We start from the raw sequence: 19,226 nt of genomic DNA, 5'->3' as shown, positions 1-19,226 counted from the left end.
AGGCTGCTGCACTGAATTAGACTGAAGTCAGCCACCATTTTGTAACCAGTGGGTTAATGAAGTTAGCATTTGTCTGTCTTCATGAATGAAGAGGAGTAAGAGATTGGTGGACGACTCGAATCCAAATATTTTGAATCTGTTCTGGGCCTCTTATCATCCAGATTGTTCTGAAAAGTCTTGAGGTGCTGAGGTGGGGCCAGAGATATTTGAGGGTTTCGAGTCATATCACATCTGTGTGTTTTGCACCACAGATTGACCACTTTTGCTTACTAAAAATTAAAATCTGTATCCTGAATGATTGCATCCTAGTATTCAGTTACCTCATTTAATCTTGTAAGTGTATTATTGTGAATGTGGGCTTTTCCAATGACTTTTGTTTGCCATGTCAAAGACTTTTGTCACATTGTTGTGACTCTTAGGAACACTGGTTAATTCTTTACCCGTGTCAGGCTGCAAGTAACAAAGTAAGATGACTTCCAGCAGGTAATTTGAACATAGGCAGTGAAAGCGAACAAGCCTAATTTGATTGTATTAAATCTCCAGACTTGTTTGTGCAGAATATGTATTTCCTCTGCAAGGAACAATGGATTCGTGTCCATCCACCTGTCTCAATTGGCAGTGTGCTTATTTGGATGGACCTTTAGCTACTCAATGGAAATGCCACCATAAAAACAAATTGCACTGCAGGAGTGTACAGGAGACTGTAACATGTCTATAAATTAAACTATCCATAGATCTGAGGGAGTGGTAAATAACAAATTAGCAGTCATTAGTTAAGATCATTTCAATGAAGTCAGGCTTAGGTGATATAAAATCAAATGTTTTTCGAAACAAAGCATTTTTTCTTTCCTTTTCTCTTCCTTTCTTTCTCTCTCTAAGGACTTGAGATACCTAATTTTGTTTCTTTTTTTTCACATGAGCACACTAGTGCTACAGTCTTGCAACATCTTATAAATGTATTTAAGTTTAACCACCTACATTGTGGGAAAGTGGCCAACAGGTTAATTATTTTTGTTAGTTGCTTGGAAAAGGCACTAGCTTTTTTCATGTGTTTGATGCCTACCAGCTATTTTTGGAAATCATTAGCAACAAACATGAAAAAATGAGAGTTATTTTCTTTTTTTTTCACACATGAATGTCTGATAAATGTAAAACAATAAAATGTATCCCTTCTTCTGTGTTCTCAAGCCCTAGAAGTTTTAATTACTGAAAAAATTCAGGCATAGCTATTCATGCATTTTGAAATGTTACTGAGGCTTTGCCAGCTAATGTCAGCCAATGTTGCTGAAGTGATTTAACTAATTAATAGGTTGTTACAACATTTGAGTAGAATCTTGCACTCAAGTCAATAAAACTGTTTAAGGAGGAAGAAAACACTGTTGAGTGCATGTGTTAATCAGGGAGTTAGAGCTCTGAAAGACCATCTGGGGACTATGTCTGAAAAGAAGATTTCATCTTTTTAAAGACAAAACTGGGCTTTATGGGGCAGCTGGTTCAGGTGGCATTTTTACCTTCAGGATTATGTATGTGATCAAGACAAAATATATGTAGTGCCTATGGATTAGCAACAATTAATTTGCAGTCATTGGAAGCTAGATAGATTAATCTCAAATTTTCTTTCAGGAATGACCTCTCCACAACTCTGCAAAACAGAAAGGATGCCATTTTTGTTGCAAAAACTGTCCAGAAAGGACAAAACAAGGTGTATCTACCCAGAGATTAGTCTCACAAGGAAGTGCTTAAATCACCATTCAGTTATTAAAATCGGTGTTGAAAAGCTTGAGAATGCTAGTTGTGCATTCAGTTAGGGGATATCTACTGTAGGAAGAGAAAGGAGCAATAGCAGTAACCATCGTTGGAGGGATGATGTATTCTCTGCCTGCCTCAGTTAGACCCATGCAATATCTGAAGCTCTGAAGCACAGGACTGGTAATGAGGAGAGCTGGCTTCTGTGCATAGCTTTGTCACAGGCATCCTGAGTAGCCACATCCTTGGTTAATATCCCCTGGATTCAATGCGTCACAGGCATTTGCATGTTAAATCCATCACAACTCTGTGTTTCAGTTTTCAAGGCAGAACTCTACCCTTTCTCTTCAGATTGGGCATATGGTGTGGCAGAAGATCATTCCCTTCTCTGTGTGCACAGTGGTGCCAGCAGCAGAGCTCTTGGACTTTATAATAGAGAATGGGAGTATAAGCTTTGGGAGTGCCACCTGAATAATCAACTTTGTCTGGTGTTGTTCATTATAGCAGAATCTGTATTACAGATCTGCCAGCAAACTACCAATACTTTGTTGTTATTTCTTATCTGAGACTTGTAACCTTTTAAACAAGGATATAAATATAGTCATCAAGAAAAGTAGGATTGAGTTAAATGTTAAATAGTTGCAAAAAGAAAGAATAATGTCTCTGATTAATTTTCTTTGTCAAATAGTACCCTAAATGCTATTGAAATTTGTCACTTAATCAAAGAACTGTCTAAACTGTGTGCAATTACATTTTAAAAAATTAGAACACAATTTACCCAGAAGATAAATAATTATGGTCCAATTTTATAAGTGTATCTTCAATTGTTAGAACATACTTTAAATAGGAGCAAGTATGTAGCAATTAATTATAACTTAGAAGATTATTCTTAGCTCATTGTAGAGCTTTATTATTCACTCTTGAAAAAAAAAAAATCCCTGCAAAGGCACAGCACGATTTTAATTATTTTTTTCTAACTTTAATTTCTAACTTTTTTCCCAAAGTGTTTAATTTTTAAACATGAGCTCTGCTGGCTGCATATTTCATTCTCACCATCATATCTCTTCAGCAAGAAAAATAAAGTTAAATAAATTGGATCAGTATTCAAATAAAAGCCATTTAAAGTGATGCTTTCAAAAGTTAATCTTTATCTTTATTCTTCTGAAGTATCCATCAATCATATATTAGCTCTTTAAAAATGAGAGCAGCCTTGAAGGCCCAGATGAGGTTTAAAATGAGACGATACGTTCTGTAGTGTTACCACCTAAGTGATACTGAAGCAATGGTAATTTTACCCACTTGATTCAGTTAATACATGGGGCAAACATTCCACATGCTGATCTAGTGCCTTAGAATTGCAGTTTTAGAAAACATTTTCCGTGATGCTCTAAACTTAAAAGAAATCAGTAGACTGGGGAGATTTCAGATGGCTAGGTAATGATGAAGTACCTGCTCGTGATGACTGGAAGAGAGAGAAAGGAAAAATCATAGAATGGTAGGGGTTTGAAGGGATCTTTAGAGATCATATAGTCCAACCGCTCTGCAGAAGCAGGTCCCTACCAGTTGAGAAAATTCAATTAGATGTCTGTCTGTTGAGACAATAGTTAAAGAGAAATGAGTTTGGGGATATTCACATTTTCATAAACAATTTTCTTTTCCATAAGAAGAACACCCCTGCCTGCAGTCCATATTACAAGCCTCTCACAGGAGTAATTTGTAGCTTTTCATAGCTGTAAATTTTGTAGTTTCTGAAGTTAAGCCTTTTAAAATGAGTATTTGTTTTGACATCTTGGATTGTAGGGGATGGCTTTTTTTTCACATTGTCCTAATGACTTATCTTATAGATTGACACCTAAAACTTTCTGTGGAGCAATAGGTTGGATGATATTGAGTAAATCATGCTGTTGCTACAGCACTGCAAGTATGCTATTACTGACTCGGTGGTGATAGAATTTTCTTAGCAAGGACCATGGTGACATCTATGCTATGGGTATGGGATCAGTGCCATCAGTTGCCTTATGTCCTCCTTCCTTCCCTTAGCATGCAAATGATCCTGTTACTCACTGCACTGCTGCTGAATTCACTACTATTGGCACTTAGAGTGTAAAAGATGGAGTATCCGGGGAAGCCCATTGAATTGATATGTTTTACTGCAACTTTCAAAAATTTAAACCTCACAAGTGAGGAATGCTGACCTTTCTGGCGTTGGACATCCATTCTAGATACCTCTGATGCTGACTCTTCCAGCCAATCACAGAGTGACAGTTCCTACCTGAATTAATGGGGCAATCAATGAAAAAAGAATTACCTTTTCCAGGTGCCTTATAGTTCCTTAGAGTATCCGTTGGCTGACTTGCATCTCTTTCAATAAACCAAAGATCGTATTTCTGCCTGCTGAGCTCAGAAAGAACTACGTGTGCCTCTGAAATGACAAATAAGAATGTTTGTGTGTCAAGATATAAAGTCCTTCTGTCATTGAAATAAGGCTTGACTTGGATACAGTTGTTCCTTCATATTCAGGTATCATTGATGAGACAGACTTGGGACAACAGGTTTTTTTTAATTCCACGGTCAGGATGGCAGCCTTTAGTCCTTTTGATTTAGTATATGTTCTTATTGCTGCTGTCAGAGTTTTAAATCCCAAATTAAAAGCAAAAAAAAAAAACCCCAACAACATAAGGTAAGGAAGTTGTGCTTTAAGGGCAAATAACCTAGCATATCAGAAAATCAAGGCACAATGATAATTAATATCACATATAACTTTCATGTTCTGTGTAGTAAATGAGAGCAGATTTATGTTACTGTAATTACTAACTCAAAGTTTTGAGAGAGTTGCCGTTATTTAGAAAATTTTAAGCCTCATCTGAGTTAATATGAATCAACACAAAGGCAGTACCTAAATATCTCCTCCATTATTTTTAATAAGTCTTGATTTTTTGTGTTTAAATATACAGTCTTAATTTTTTGTAATAGACTATTATATACAGTATCCTTTGTATGCACTTTTTGAAAGAAAGATTAAATAGGGGGAAAATAAACTCTTGATGTTCATTAATGTTTGAAATAGTGCAGCAAGGATTTAATGATAGACTTTCATGTAAGAAGTACAAATTCCATTAGAGTGAAATGGAAATTCAGCACCTAGCACATGTGGATAATTCTGTAATATCAACCAGAGTCACATTTTACTGATGGTAACTCTGTTTTTGAGAATCAAAACTCAGTAGTATGGAAAGGCTGATGAAAGTGATAACTATTTTTCCTTACCACCCATATCTGTTTAAACACTATTTCTTTTCGTGGATCTAGTATCCTTGGTCTTGGCATAGCTGCCCTATAGGGACCACAAAAGCAGTTGCATAAACTACTTAAGGCAAAAACTGTTGATCCTGGATAAATCTGAGGAGAGTCACTGACTTTTTTCAGTGGCAAGCTTTTTTGGTCATCTGAACATTGAGGGGGGGAAAAAAAATCTATAAAGGCAATAGAAAGCATCAAAGTGAGGATCTGTGACATGTAGATCATAACATGTATTGTCATAACCATAGCAATGCTGATTGCCTGATATGGCATAGGATGAGCACATGCTCACACAATGATTTGGTGGTGGGAGGAGAAAAAATAGGTCTTAGAGTCATAGAATCATAGAATGGTAGGGGTTGGAAGGGACCTCTGGAGATCATCTAGTCCAACCCCCCTGCAGAAGCAAGTTCGCCTAGATCAGGTTGTATAGGAACATGTCCAGGCAGGTCTTGAAGACCTCCAAGGAAGGAGACTCCACAACCCCTCTGGGCAGCCTGTGCCAGTGCTCCCTCACCCTCACAGTGAAATAGTTATTTCTTATATTTAAGTGGAACTTTTTGTGTTCCAGATTCATCCCATTACCCCTTATCCTGTTGCTAGCTACTATAGAAAAAAGGGATGTCCCAACCTCCTGACACCCACCCTTTAGATATTTATAAATGTTAATAAGATCTCCTCTCAGTCTCCTCTTCTCCAGACTAAACAGCCCCAGTTCCTGCAGCCTTTCCTCATATGAAAGATGTTCCAGTCCCCTGATCATCTTGGTGGCCCTGTGCTGGACTCTCTCCTGAAGTTCTGTGTCCCTCTTGAGCTGAGGAGCCCAGAACTGGACACAGGACTCCAGATGAGCCTCACCAGGGCAGCGTAGAAGGGGAGCAGAACCTCCCTCGACCCACACTCTTCATGATGCATCCCAGGATACCATTGACCTTCTTGGCCACGAGGGCACATTGCTGGCTCATGTTTAGTTTATTATCAATCAGGATTTGAACTGTGCCAGATCTACACTGTAGCACCAGTCTGCCCTGGCTAGATGGAAGCAGTTCATTGGAGAGAGAAGACATTGCACTTCTGATTTTGCTTTAGAAGGCAGTATTACCGATGTGTGCTGTTCATGGTTAAAAGTTTCATATTCCTAGCAACTTTAAAATGGGTTACACTTCTCTTGCCTACTCTTTCAGTTTTGCTTTGGAAAGTTTACTTCTGAATATATGTCTGGTTTTGTCTCCATCAAATGCAAAATACCTCAGCACTTGTCAAGGCAGCCCATTGTGGCTCTGTTAGCATGGGACTCCACTAAAAAATATCTAAAAAGTAGTACTATCCTGAGCCATGTCAGCTCAGCAGAAGCAAAATTCATCTGACTGTCTGCATCTAAACCTGGAGATACACTCTCTGAGCTGATGACTAAACTCACTGTGAATGAACATGAATAATGCCTCAACCTTTTCCAACTCAGAAAAACCTAACCAAAAAACAGTAGGCATTAATTTCCCAAAGTTCCTCAGCAAGGAGGAGGAAGAATGCATGTTTCTTCCCAGCTTTGCCTTAATTTAGCTGCATACCCCTTTTATTCTTTTTATCAAGAAACAATCATAATTGTTGGGACCAGCTAACCCCATGGAGGGAAAAAACACTGTCATCAGTGTGTGGTTTCTTAGGTTGCCTACATCCTTCTGAAGTACTGAAGAAATATTGAAATACTGAATAGCCACAGTAGTTTCTTTTTCCAGGAACTCTTACATGGCCAAATGGATCAGCTGCAGGGCTTTTTAACAAAAACAATCATCACAGTGTCCAACAATAGAAAATGTCAATGGAAGAAAGGGGTTTTGTTTCTTGAAAATGATAGATGGGAGCAAAAGAACCTCTTTGTTCTTGGCTGGGATAGCCCAAGTCTATGGTGTAGGACTTTGGTTAAAGTCTTAAGGTATCGATGAAACAGTTTCTTTCTGTGTTGTGTAAGATTTGGATGAGTTCCTGTGTGACCTACCTTAGGAGGTCCTGCTCTGGCAGAGGGGTTGGACTAGATGATCTTTCAAAGTCCCTTCCAGTCCTTAAGATTCTATGATTCTATGAAATTTTACAGAGATAATTTCAGTCTTTGTCCCATTGTATTCCTGCCCGGACACTGACAGCAGCTGTGTATACAAACACAGAGAGTGTTGGGAGTGTTTAGCCTGGAAAAGAGAAGACTCCATGGAGACCTCCCAGTACCTAAAAGGAGCGTACAAGAAAACTGGAGAAAGCTTCTTTTTACAAGGGCATGTGGTGACAGGACAAGGGTTAATGCCTTTAAACTGAAAGAGGGTAAAGTTAGATTAGATATAAGGAAAAAGTCCTTTGCTCTGAGGGTGACGAGGCACTGGAACAAGTTGCTCAGAGAGGCTATGGATGCCTCATCCCTGAGTGGGGCTTTGAGCAATGTGGTCTAGTGGAAATTGTCCCTGCCCAAGACGGGGGAGTTGGAACTAGAGGATCTTTAAGATGATCAACCCAAACCGTTATATTTTTCCAATATACTCCTAGATTCTCTAAAAAGTTATTGCAGATGAAGTTTCAGCCCAGCTATTAGTAACTAGAGAGCTGTGTTTTGGCATAATTTATACCAACAAAAATGCAAATTGGAAACATATTCCTCTGAAAAATGTTAGCTTTAAGTGCAGAAATAGCCTTTAACTCACAAATGTTTCAGCTTCTATGCTTGTATAGGAAAAATAAACAGTGTAGGAAATGGAAGCTGTGATCTTTTTAAAAGAAAATAGTACATGTGCACATTCTATACTAGGTCTGACTTTGGCTTCAAGAAGATTACTGTAGTCTGTGTTTGTACTACTTTAGAAGGAATCACAGATCACAGTGATCCCATGGCATGGCCAATTTTGTACTGATGTTAATATTCTGAAAAAAATAAACAAATCTTTCTGTTTTCTTCATCCCTGAAAACACCCTTTTTAAGTATCATTGTCTTGGCACATCCTTCCTGACTTGTATGTTACTATAAGAAGGTAGAGCAGTTTATAGCACAAGCAAGGAGGATTTCTGACTGATCAGCTCCTGTTCTAAAACCTCAGTACTAAGGACAAGAAGAGGAGATTTGGCTTAGAGCCCAGCATCAGAGTGATAAGATCCTGTGCTAATTTGGAGAGCTTATGTCACCTGTCCTACAGGTCATGTGGCACATTAATGTGCTGATGAACTGGATGACCATAATTTATAGTTTCCTGACAGCGTCACTGTGTTATGAAAAGAATGGCAAGCATGTCTTACCCATTAGAAAATCCATTAGAATGGCCTGGAAGAGATGCAAATGTGATTAAAAAAATAATAATAAATTACTGTTGCACTTTAATTTTTGAGTCTCAGAAATGTAGTGATGTTCCTCCTTTGTTTCCCGTATCAGGAGGCTGCTTAATTACCACAATGGTACGCTGTTTTCTTTTGTAGAATCCCACTCAATGTGAGAGACATTGTATACTGTACAGGAGTTTCACTAATGGATGAAGATGTATGGGAGTTCATTTGGATGAAATTTCATTCTATCACAGCAGTGTCTGAGAAGAAAATATTATTAGAAGCCTTAACATGCAGTGATGATAGAAACTTGCTCAACAGGTACAAATATATGATTTGTCTTATCTGACTATTACCAATAATCACTTGAACATTTATGGATTGTCACTTCAACTTCAGTCTAAATTAAAGAAATTTGCTTGTCAAGCACAGGCTTACTGTCTGTTTAAACTGTCTTATGTTTTTGCTTTAATGCATATGGAAATTGACACGTTCTGTCTATTCACTTCCAGATTTTTCTATGTTCATTGAAAATATCTGAAATCTTGTAATAATTGCTGCTATGTTTTTTGTTAACATGTCCATATTGATCAGTCTGATCTTATTGCTTCTATAAAAATGCACACGTAAAGGTGCACTCGACTTTTACTGAAATCCATTTACATGAAGATTTTTCTGATTCCTAAGAGTGTCTGGTCTTTGGAATAAAAGAAATAAACAGCTACCTCACTTGGAGACGTACTCAAATCACGTGGTAGTGATTTAATTTTTCCCTGAGAGTTTTCTGATGTCTTGTTGTTAGACTATGTCTTGGTGAAACTAAACAGGATTTCTTTTTTCTTTGTTTTTCCCACAAGGCTTTTGAATTTGTCTCTCAACTCAGAAGTTGTCCTGGATCAGGATGCGATTGATGTGATAATCCATGTAGCTCGAAATCCACATGGAAGGGATCTTGCTTGGAAGTTTTTCAGAGAAAAATGGAAAATATTAAATGCTAGGTAAAGATGAAATATAAATTTAATTTTGTGTATTATACATGTATTTTTTTCTCTTATGTAGGTTTTTTTCCTCTTAAGTTCTTGAATCTAGTCCATTTTCTTTCAGTCCATAGAGATGTCTCTAAACATGAAATATATACATGTGAGTCATAAATGGATTTATTCATGGATTATCATACACATGCATTGAAACATTTATCTCGTAACCATCATCTGTATATATATCTATTACTCTATTGTGTCTAGCTTATGATAATGAATTCTATCTATATGTCAAGTGCTTCAGTTCTTTTATGGAGATGAAAAAGGAGAAATTCCCAAAGGAATTTTGCTAATTTTAAGTCTGATAGAAAAAAAATTACTTTCAAGAATATTATTTCAGCTGCGGAAATCACACCAAACCCTTTTTGAAATATTCCCATTTTCAAAAGGATGCTAATAAAGTGTCATCCCCTTTCCTTCCACTCTGTGTTTCAGGTGCTTTTCAAGTAATAAAGGAGCAACATTTTGAATTGAAAATAGATGAACAGGAAGGAGACAGGATTTTTCTTTGTACCTACTTCTCTTTCTCTTTGAACAAACACCACATGCTCCTACTCTGAAGCCCAGTCAACATTTTAAAATCCTTTTTGATAAAGATTTTGATATTAATTCAATGAACGAGAAATTTCTTTAGTTCTTTAGGGACAGCCTGAGGATCTGAAGGATTTCACAGCAGCTCATCTGATACTAACAGACTGGAAGGGACTACAACTTGGATGAGGTTCAAATTCTTAAAGGCAGATGTCCAAGAACTTCAGACACCCCATGCCAAGCCATTGGCAGAAAAAGTATCAGAGATCTGTTCCATTCTGGACTTACGAGGAGCCATCTAGTACACCACAGAATAGTTGAAATGCTATATTTAAGGTGCTATATTCAAGCATCTTAAATGATATAGTGTCTGATGATTACAGTAACGAACTTATTATAGGTCTCATGACACTATTTCCCACAGCATTCTCTTACGGAAATTGCCTGTTCCTGGCTTGGATGCGCATACACTTTCCTGGGTGAAAAACTGGTTAGATATTTGAGTCCAAGGAGTTATTGTCAATGAAGTTAAATCCAGTTTGCGGCTGGTCACGAGTGGTGTCCCCCAGGGCTCAGTACCGATGCCACTCCTGTTTAACATTAATGATCTGGATGAGAGGATAGAGTGCACCCTTAGTAAGTTTGCAGATGAGACCAAACTGGATGAAGTGTCGATGTGCTTGAGGGTAGGGAAGCTTTACAGAGAGATCTAGACAGGCTGGATGGCTGGGCCAAGGCCAATGACATGAGTTTCAATAAGGTCAAGTGCTGAGTCCTGCCAAAACAACCCTCAGCAGCATTACAGGCTTGGAGAGGAGTGGCTGGAAAGCTGCCAGGCAGAGGGACCTGAGAGTGTTGGTTTACAGTGGCTGAACATGGGCCAGCAGTGTGCCCAGGTGGCCAAGAAGGCCAAGGGCATCCTGGCCTGGATCAGGAACAGTGCTGTCAGCAGGAGCAGAGAGGTGATCATTCCCCTATATTCAGCTTTGGTGAGGCTGCACCTCGAATACTGTGTCCAGTTTTGGGCCCCTCTCTACAAGAAGGACATTGAGGCATTGAGGTACTGGAGAGGATGCAAGCTAGTAAAGGATTTGAAGCATGTCTCCTATGAGGAATGGCTGAGGGATCTGGGGCTGTTTAGCCTGGAGAAAAGAAAGCTCAGAGGAGACCTTATTGCTGTCTACAGCTACGTGAAAGGAAGTTGTAGTGATTCAGGGGTCAGTCTGTTCTCCCTAGTAACAAACAATAGAACAAGAGGAAACGGCCTCAAGTTGTACCAGGTTCAGGCTGGATATGAGGAGGAATTTCTTTACTGAAAGGGTTGTCAGGCATTGGAACAGGCTGCCCAGGGAGGCAGTGGAGTCACTGTCCCTGGAAGTGTTTAAGAGATAGTCGGATGTTGCACTTAGGGAAATGGTCTAGTGGTTGATAGGGCTGGGACAAAGGCTGGACTCAATGATCTTAGAGATCTCTTCCAGCCAAAATGATTCTGTGATTCTGTTATTCTATAAAAGAAGAGTCAAGGAGAGAGTCAGAGACTATGCAACTTTCCTAAAGATTCAAGAAGTTGTTAATGCTGTTTGGATGCTACTTTATAGTATTGTGGGATTTTGGAAGTTTAGCTGGGAAAATGGGTTTGAGTTAGAATTGGTTTTGGTTGTTTATATTGCAGGAGCATGCTTTTTGAAAGCAATTTCCAAAAAGCTTTAAGTGTGCTGTAGAGTTTAAAAATTAAGAATCGTCTGCTTCTGGTATGATTATTCCAGGAAGTGTACTTTTACATAGAAAGTGGATGGCAGTCCCATTACTATTATTCAACCAAGTGCAGTTAGTTGTGCTCTGGATACCAAATAATTTCTCAGGTTCCTCCAGGGATTTATACACAGTTTAGGCATAAAGATGCCAAAATCTATATTGCCGCAAACACATACGCAGAAGTTGTGTCCTACCTTAGCAGGTATGTTTATCTGATAACCTAACTAACATCTGTAATTTTAGACATGAACAAGGTTAAACAGTGTAGACAAATGAACAAGAATTAGAAAATGATGCTGCATAAAAGGATTTTTTTGTGTGTGTTTTAGTTTTAAATAGCTTAACTTCACCTAAAATCTGCATTTTATGTGGCTCGCTTGGAATGCATCACTGTTATTATCTGGGTTATCTGGGTTCCTAACAATTCACAAGGCCTTATCAAAAACCTGTTATTGTCCTTTTTTTTTTTAAATGAAAAAATAACAGAGTCTCTCTTTTTGTCCAACACTGACTTTATGTTATCTATGTTCAGTTTTATCTCCAAACACAAGTCAGAGACACCAAAAGGATTATAGCAGTTGCATTTTTCTGAAAGGGAAGAAAAACTCCAGTTGAGTTTCTGTTAATTGCCAAAAGATTCAGTGTGGTGGAATGAAATAATTCATGCAAGCTGCTCGTATGTGATGTATATTGAAACTAACTGTTCTCTTAATTATAGATTAAAACCTTTTAATAGACTTTGAGAGGGTGAAATTAGTCTAACACTTTGCCCCTTAACGTTTGGTGAAACTCTGAAATGCAGAATTAGGCTCCTGATTTAAGGCTGCCACACTAGTACATTTTTAAAATACAAGCTTAAATGTGGAGTTATGGTTCAAGTATACTCTGTCCCAAGGCATCTTTTTTCTGCAATGATAATTTTTTATTTGGTTTTATTTGATTTTATTTTAAAATATTTTATATGAAAAATTAATTTAATACAGTGATATCTCAATGGTATTTTGCATTCAATTTATTATAAAACATGTTGGCATTTGAGATAGCAATATGAAATAGCTGAGTGTAATGAAATTATACTATCATGCTACTTCCTCTAACTTTAAAACACAGCATGTCAAATAGTTAGACAACAAATATTGTTATCCCTTTATATTTTTACAGTGTGCTTGTATTCACAATGCCCAGAAGATAATTACGTAAAGCCACTCATATCCCATTTACGAGGGTGATTTAGAAATTGAGGTGCCTAACAAGTCTTTAATAAAAAAATATATGGGACTAAGAGTGATAAAATTCTGAAAAAGAGAACTGAAAATACTGTGGTTGAATTGCTGTTATCTGAGCATGCACTACCTTGGCTCCTAAATTTTTGTCATATGTGCACGTGTAAAGGAGCAGCTGGAGAGCTTTTGACTCCAGGGTGTTTTCAGGGAACTCAGGCATGTAAGGTCTTGGTTCTGCAATGCTGTTGTCTTTCCTCTGAAAGGTGAGAACATTGATACTTGCAAGACCCGATACCTTTTCCTGCAAAATACTGTTTTGGGAGGTATCTTTTCTAGAATTTTTACTAGCAGAGCCTGTTTAGAAATTGCTGTTACTGGTTGACTTTTGGCCAAGTATATTTAACAGTGAGTAATCAGCACAGGTATTCATGAATCACAGGTATCATTTTTAGTGGAAGGAATTCTGCTACTTCTTGTTTGCACTGTACAGTTTGCTACAGTACAGACTGCAAGAAAAATAAAATCCCTGCAGCTGTTTTTATGAGGTTTCTTCTATAAAGTGAATTGGTAACCTTGTTAAAAGACCCCATCAAGAGGAGCTTCCAATTTTCCAAGCAGTCAATTATGAGGCTAAGCTGAGACTGTAATAATAAAGGGCTTTGTTAGAAAGCCTAAATGTGCTTAAAGGACCATGAAATCCATACTTCCCATAGGAGGTGTTTGCCTCTGAATATCTTTATATGTCAGTGTGACTGAAGTTTTGGAAAAAGAGATGTACTTGCCGAAATATCCATGAATAATTCAGTTATTAGTGGTCAGGGAGTAGGGTTTTTGATACCTGTAACTGTGTTTCTCCTCACACAAGCTCAAGATAGCAAGCAACACAGTGTACACATTTCCTTAAACAGAATCTTCTCAAAGAAAACCCAGTTCCATTTCCTCTTCTTCTTTCTGTTTGGCTCCCTGGGGCTATTCCTCTCCTTTTCTCTTTCCGTCTTCCTTTTGAAGGAACTGTGGTTTACAGTACCTAAGGATTTAGGATTAATAGAAGCATAACAGAAAGCTGTAACTGTACTGGTTTATTTCACTTAGAATTTCCTCCTCTAAATCCACTTGTAAAAGCAAGGTATGAACTGAATATACCCCCAGATACACTTAATTGCAGTGAAGTCTATTGATATTACATACACAAGTCTGACAGAAAAGCTGGATTCCCTGTCTTAGTCATGTTCAGATTAGCTAGATGTTGCTTTGAATGTATGTGCAGATAAAGATAAGAGTAACTTTTTGTCAAATGCCTTTTGTTATGCTAATTGACTTATTTTTGTTTTCTGATGGAATTACATTCTTCATGCTAGAGGCTTTGAAAAAAATAATTAAAAAAACCCAACTAAACCCCCAAAACTATGAAACATGAAACTTCAGGAGTAGTCTGGTTAATCTCTTAAGTGATGTAGATGCATTGTTGGGAAGACTGAAAAAAAAAACTTTATGAAAAAGCAAGTGGAACAGCAGAATTTGAATGGCCAGTTTCCAAAGCAACTACTTGCAGCAGGTTATCGCTGATTGCCGCTGATATCTTACCTTTTAAATATTCCTTGCCCAAACTTTCAAATTTTCATTCCAGATTGGTTCTTTGAAGATGCTACATCATGTCCCATGAGATTATTTTAGCAGTATTATTCTCTATCAGTATTGTTTATTTTAATTATCAGGTACTGGAACAAGAAAATTTGATTCAGTTAACCTATCGAGAGGCTATTTGTAATGTAGATGAGGTGGATGAATACAAAATGCAGAAGGCTGCAGTACTTCAAAAAGTCTGTTTTGATGGTACAGCTAGAAAGGTTTGTCAGAATATTTCTCCATAGCTGTTGCTCTGCTCCTTCTCTGAGCTCCTTGGTGTCATTACTTGGAGAGCTGTTTTATTAACCATTTGGTCCCCTCCTGAAGCTGTCATCTGCAGCTGTGGTTAAGCCCATTCTGCTTAGTAGCATCCAACTAAAAATTAGCTACAAATAGCTCAGCCTAGAAGAAGACTTCACTCCAGGTTTTTAGCAAGAAACTCTGGAATACCACTGTCCAATCCCACTGCTATTCCCTTGATGCCCAGAATCCATCTCATGCTGTCTCTCTTGCCTACAGAAGACTACTTTCTAATTTTCAGCTGGTTTGGCATTTGCACTAACTCTGTGCATCTTCCTTTTGCCTTTGCAGGTATGGAGAAGCATTATTTATGAATTCAAAGCTTATCAGTGGAGTCACAGAATTTCTCAATACCGAAGAAGAACTAAGAGAGGTAATTTTAGAATTACTTTTGTCAGTATTTATTGTAAGCAGGGAACTGGGCAGGAGCAATAAGGTGTCAGTCGTTCATGAACTCTGGCTGCTCACCAGGAGTTGCAGGCCCACACTGCAGCTGGGCAGCACAAGGATGAGGAGCACGTAGTGAAGGCACCCAGGTGTGTAGAGGTGGTGTCAGGAGGTGGGTAGTACAGGCACTTCTCTGCTTGGCTGGATATGTAGGTTGTGTGGGGTTTTCTTGACTATTAGTTGAAAAACTAAAGATGAAACCTTTCTGTCTACATCAATTTATGCTGCACCTGAGGGCGGCCCTGGAAAACCCCAGTGTTGAATGTTGAAACTGCCAGTGCTTTCTCTGTTTTTCTTTTGCCTACAGTCTCTCTATGTGAGGAAAGCTATTAACTCAATATTCTGGCCAAATGACCCCACAATAATTTGTTCTAAATGCCGAGTACTTCGTATTTAGATTGCAAAGATTTCTCATTTTAACTTCTTCCCTGACTGAGGTAGTTGTTTGGTTGGTTGTGCTCTGCTTAGCAGCTGCCCAACATTACCTCAAATGGCTCAAATTATTCTGATGCAGAGTAATCACCATTAATTGAACTCTGATTGCACTGAGTTATTTTGTGTCCAACTGTCTGTCTGCAATCAGGTCTAGTGGCCTCAGGAACTTAGGGAAGAGCTGCACCTGGTTTCCTCAAAGCTACCCAGGTGGGAAGGACAGTGGTGGCCAGATTTGAGTATCTGCCCTGCCCCACTAAGCTTTTGTAGTCTTAGTTTCCAACTCCATGACAGTATTGGCATGGTCTCTTTTTATATTTCCCTAAAAGAAACCGACCTTGTAAACAGTTTGTTGTAAAATGTACAGAGATAGGTAAAGTCTGTTTTTGATAGTTTCCAGGTTGCTCATGTGCCTTTAACTGTCACGGGAATGAGACAGTTGCAGAGTCAGCCTTTTCAGTTTTGAGCCCATGCAGAAAGAGATGTTGTTGGAAGATAGACTTAAATAAAAGAGGTGAAATAGATGTCACCAGGACACAGAAGTGAGTTAAGTGTTGCTAAAACCACCTAATTTTGTAGGAGTCAACATAAACAGCAACATACTATACAGATCAGCATTTCAGTTCTTCACTTAAAAAAGCAGTAATTCAAAGCATACCAGTGCCATCAGCTATAATAATCCAGGTGATGGTGCTGTAATTTGAGTATACACAAGAACAGAGCAGGGGCCTTTTCAGTCTGCTGAAAAAAGATCAAAGTTTTCTCATAAGGGAAGGAATCTGTTTCAGGCATTCAGGGATGATCAAATGGGCGCCCACTTGCTGTTTTAACATTCTCTTCACACTGTAACTGTTCTTTTCTAAACAACCAACCTGTATTATATCATCAAAAGGCTTCGGCAAATCAAAATGAAATAACTTCTTTGTGAAGCTTGTTATAAACTAAAGGTCATCAGGGCTGCCTTCTCTCTGTATTTGCATATAAACCCAAATTAGAAGCATTTCCAGTGCTCCCAGTTTGGTTTCTTAGGTAGAAATAAAAGTTTAGAGCAGCTCAGCTGTCTATGCAGTGCAGCAGCTGGGCTGCGGGGGAGAAGAAGGTAATGATATTAATGTGATCCGGCACTGGTACATCAATATCTTCCAGTGCAATTTGAAGCAATTGCATCACATCTAATTGGCAGTCTGCTGTCTTATTACATTTCTTATTAAATCTTTCTACATGATACTATGTTTACTTCAACAGTGATTGTGGAGATTTGTACTAAATGCCCGACTTGTGTATGTGCACTGGGGATATTTACTTTCTTTAGCTCCTTCAAAATTAACCTGTTAACTTGTATTTCCAGCTAAAGAACTTTATAAAGAGTTACGAAGGGGGAGCTGCTGCCTCTTTCACTCGTGCTGTGGAAACAGTGGAAGCCAATGTGCGGTGGCAAAGGCTCTATAAGGAAGAACTATTCCAGTGGCTAAGAAAAACCTTGACACATTAGTCTGTCCAGCTGACCATTTAACACGAAGCTCTGCAAGAGGAAGGGGAGACATTTTAGAAGCGTTCAACATTAAAATCGTGAAGAGAAGATCAGGTTGCAGGGATAAGATTTTTTTCCCCCTTTTTTTAATTGTGGGAATTTTGTTTTATAATTGGGCTCTTGTGAAACTGTCAAGAAGCTTTTCAGAAGAGAAGATCATGAATGCTCGTGAAATGCAGTCCTCAGTGTACACAACCAAACACAATATTAAGTGGTGCATGTAAATGTGGAAGAAAAACAAAAACTCCTTGAAAGACTATTTTGTGCATGCTTGTACTGTCCCTGCCTGTATTCTAGCATGCTTGTGTATAACAGCCACATTTTGTATGTGAGTTCCAGTTACATCAAAGATGGGCATTAATACAAAGCACAAAGACTCTCTACGACAATCAGTGTTGCAGTGAAAAAAAGGAAAGCAATGAAAAAGAAATGCAGAAGGCTTTCAGTTTGGGGCAGGGTGAGATTTAAAGTCAGCTTTCTCACTATCTGCCAATTAGTCTATCACTCAGATTGTCTCTTAATGATTATGAAGATGCCAGCTCATTTTTTGAGCTGCCAGTTGTTGTATCCTCAGTCTCCGTATTCCTATATTTAAATAAGTGGAATATAGAAAGAGAGGAGAAAGAGAAAGGGGCAAGGAGGGGGAGGGAGAGAGAAAAGGAGGAGGACGTCATCCATGCATTATAATCATACACATTTATTCACTACTCATCAGTGGAACAGTATAGTTTTAGCTGCAAATGTATGCAATGTTGGAGGGGAACTTTGCATTGATTTCACAGAATCCATGAACCGCCTCTTCTCAGCTATTTTTCAAGGCAGTGGTACTCACAATGGGTCATCCAACCTTTGCAGCAGTAAGTTCTGCAGCTGATAGTGCACAAGTATTATAAACAAACATAAGATTCAAATGGAAATTAACAAAGGGGAGAATGTCTTGCATGCAAAGATTTAAAATTACCCAAGGGGGCTGTCTTGCATGTGGTAGACCAGCCTCTGTAGTGATTTATAATAATAGACAGGTGTCACGGTTAAACACCAAAACACAGCCATGTACTGGCTACTTGGAAGAAAATTATCTCTATCCCAGCCAAAATCAAGGCCACAGAGCAGATTCTCTATGTAGGCAATACTTCTGCAAATATGGGATGTACCGTTTAAGCCAGCATAAGAAAGTGAAATATGGAGAAGGAGAGGGAGATGTGTGCGTATTTATTTGTACTGGCTAATACTTATAACATTTTCTTTCCATTTGCTCATATTTCACATAGACAATTTTAGATGAGTGTCTCTCTTCTTAATCATGTTTCTTTCTTTTTTTTCTCAGTCATTAATCTAAGAGATCGATGACACAGTGAAACTGATACTTGTACAATGACTATCTGCACTGTTGGTACTAAGTGTTGAGGATAAAACTGATGAGAGCCAAATATTGTGCATGAGGGAATGTGTAAATGTACAATAGAGTTTCTTTATCCCATCCTAACCTGTCACAACTATCTGACCACAACATGGCCCTGTGTATTGGGAACATGTGGCCATCTGAAGCTGAGAGCAGTCATTTTATCTAGTGATTTCCTTCACAAGGCATGGAAGTTACCAACACTTTATGTCTGCACCTGCTTATCTCCGGTAAATTGTGAATTGAAACATTAGAGTAAAATGAACCAAAGCCAAGTGTCTCCAGGTGCTACCAGAGCTGTGTGGAGATGGTATGGTTTTTTGGTCCATCCGTACTCTCTCTTTAAGAACTGGTAGACACGTCCCATAACTAAGCTGCCATACCCATCTCAAGCCTGTCATTTTATGTCTTTTACTGTGCAGAGGGTGCTGTTTGTGGATTAGGTGCATAAAACTCTTGTGTGGGCATTTGCTCAACTGTTGGATGCTACATGTTAGCTTGACTGCATACAACTAAAAGAAGAGGGAATCCTGTGCTCTTGTACTGTTTAATCTTTGCCTTATAGTAAGCCCTGAACCTTTGTGCTATGTTGCAAT

The 19,226-nt window shown here is 38.4% G+C and overlaps 1 protein-coding gene across 1 annotated transcript in view; it reads left to right on the top strand.

Moving 5' to 3' along the window:
- Positions 1–17,189, top strand: part of TRHDE (thyrotropin releasing hormone degrading enzyme) — a 216,162-nt gene extending 198,973 nt beyond the window's left edge. Inside the window, exons 16-19 of the mRNA XM_061997273.1 lie at positions 8,497–8,664; positions 9,201–9,341; positions 15,110–15,191; positions 17,046–17,189. Coding sequence (XP_061853257.1) covers positions 8,497–8,664; positions 9,201–9,341; positions 15,110–15,191; positions 17,046–17,189 — 535 coding nt within the window. The remainder of the gene's footprint in view (positions 1–8,496; positions 8,665–9,200; positions 9,342–15,109; positions 15,192–17,045) is intronic.
- Positions 17,190–19,226: the final 2,037 nt, after the last annotated feature.

The sequence above is a fragment of the Colius striatus genome, chromosome 1 (assembly GCF_028858725.1).
Source record: "Colius striatus isolate bColStr4 chromosome 1, bColStr4.1.hap1, whole genome shotgun sequence".
NCBI lineage: Eukaryota > Metazoa > Chordata > Aves > Coliiformes > Coliidae > Colius > Colius striatus.
The sequence above is the reverse complement of the archived record's forward strand: the minus strand, read 5'-3'. Positions and strand labels throughout refer to the sequence as shown.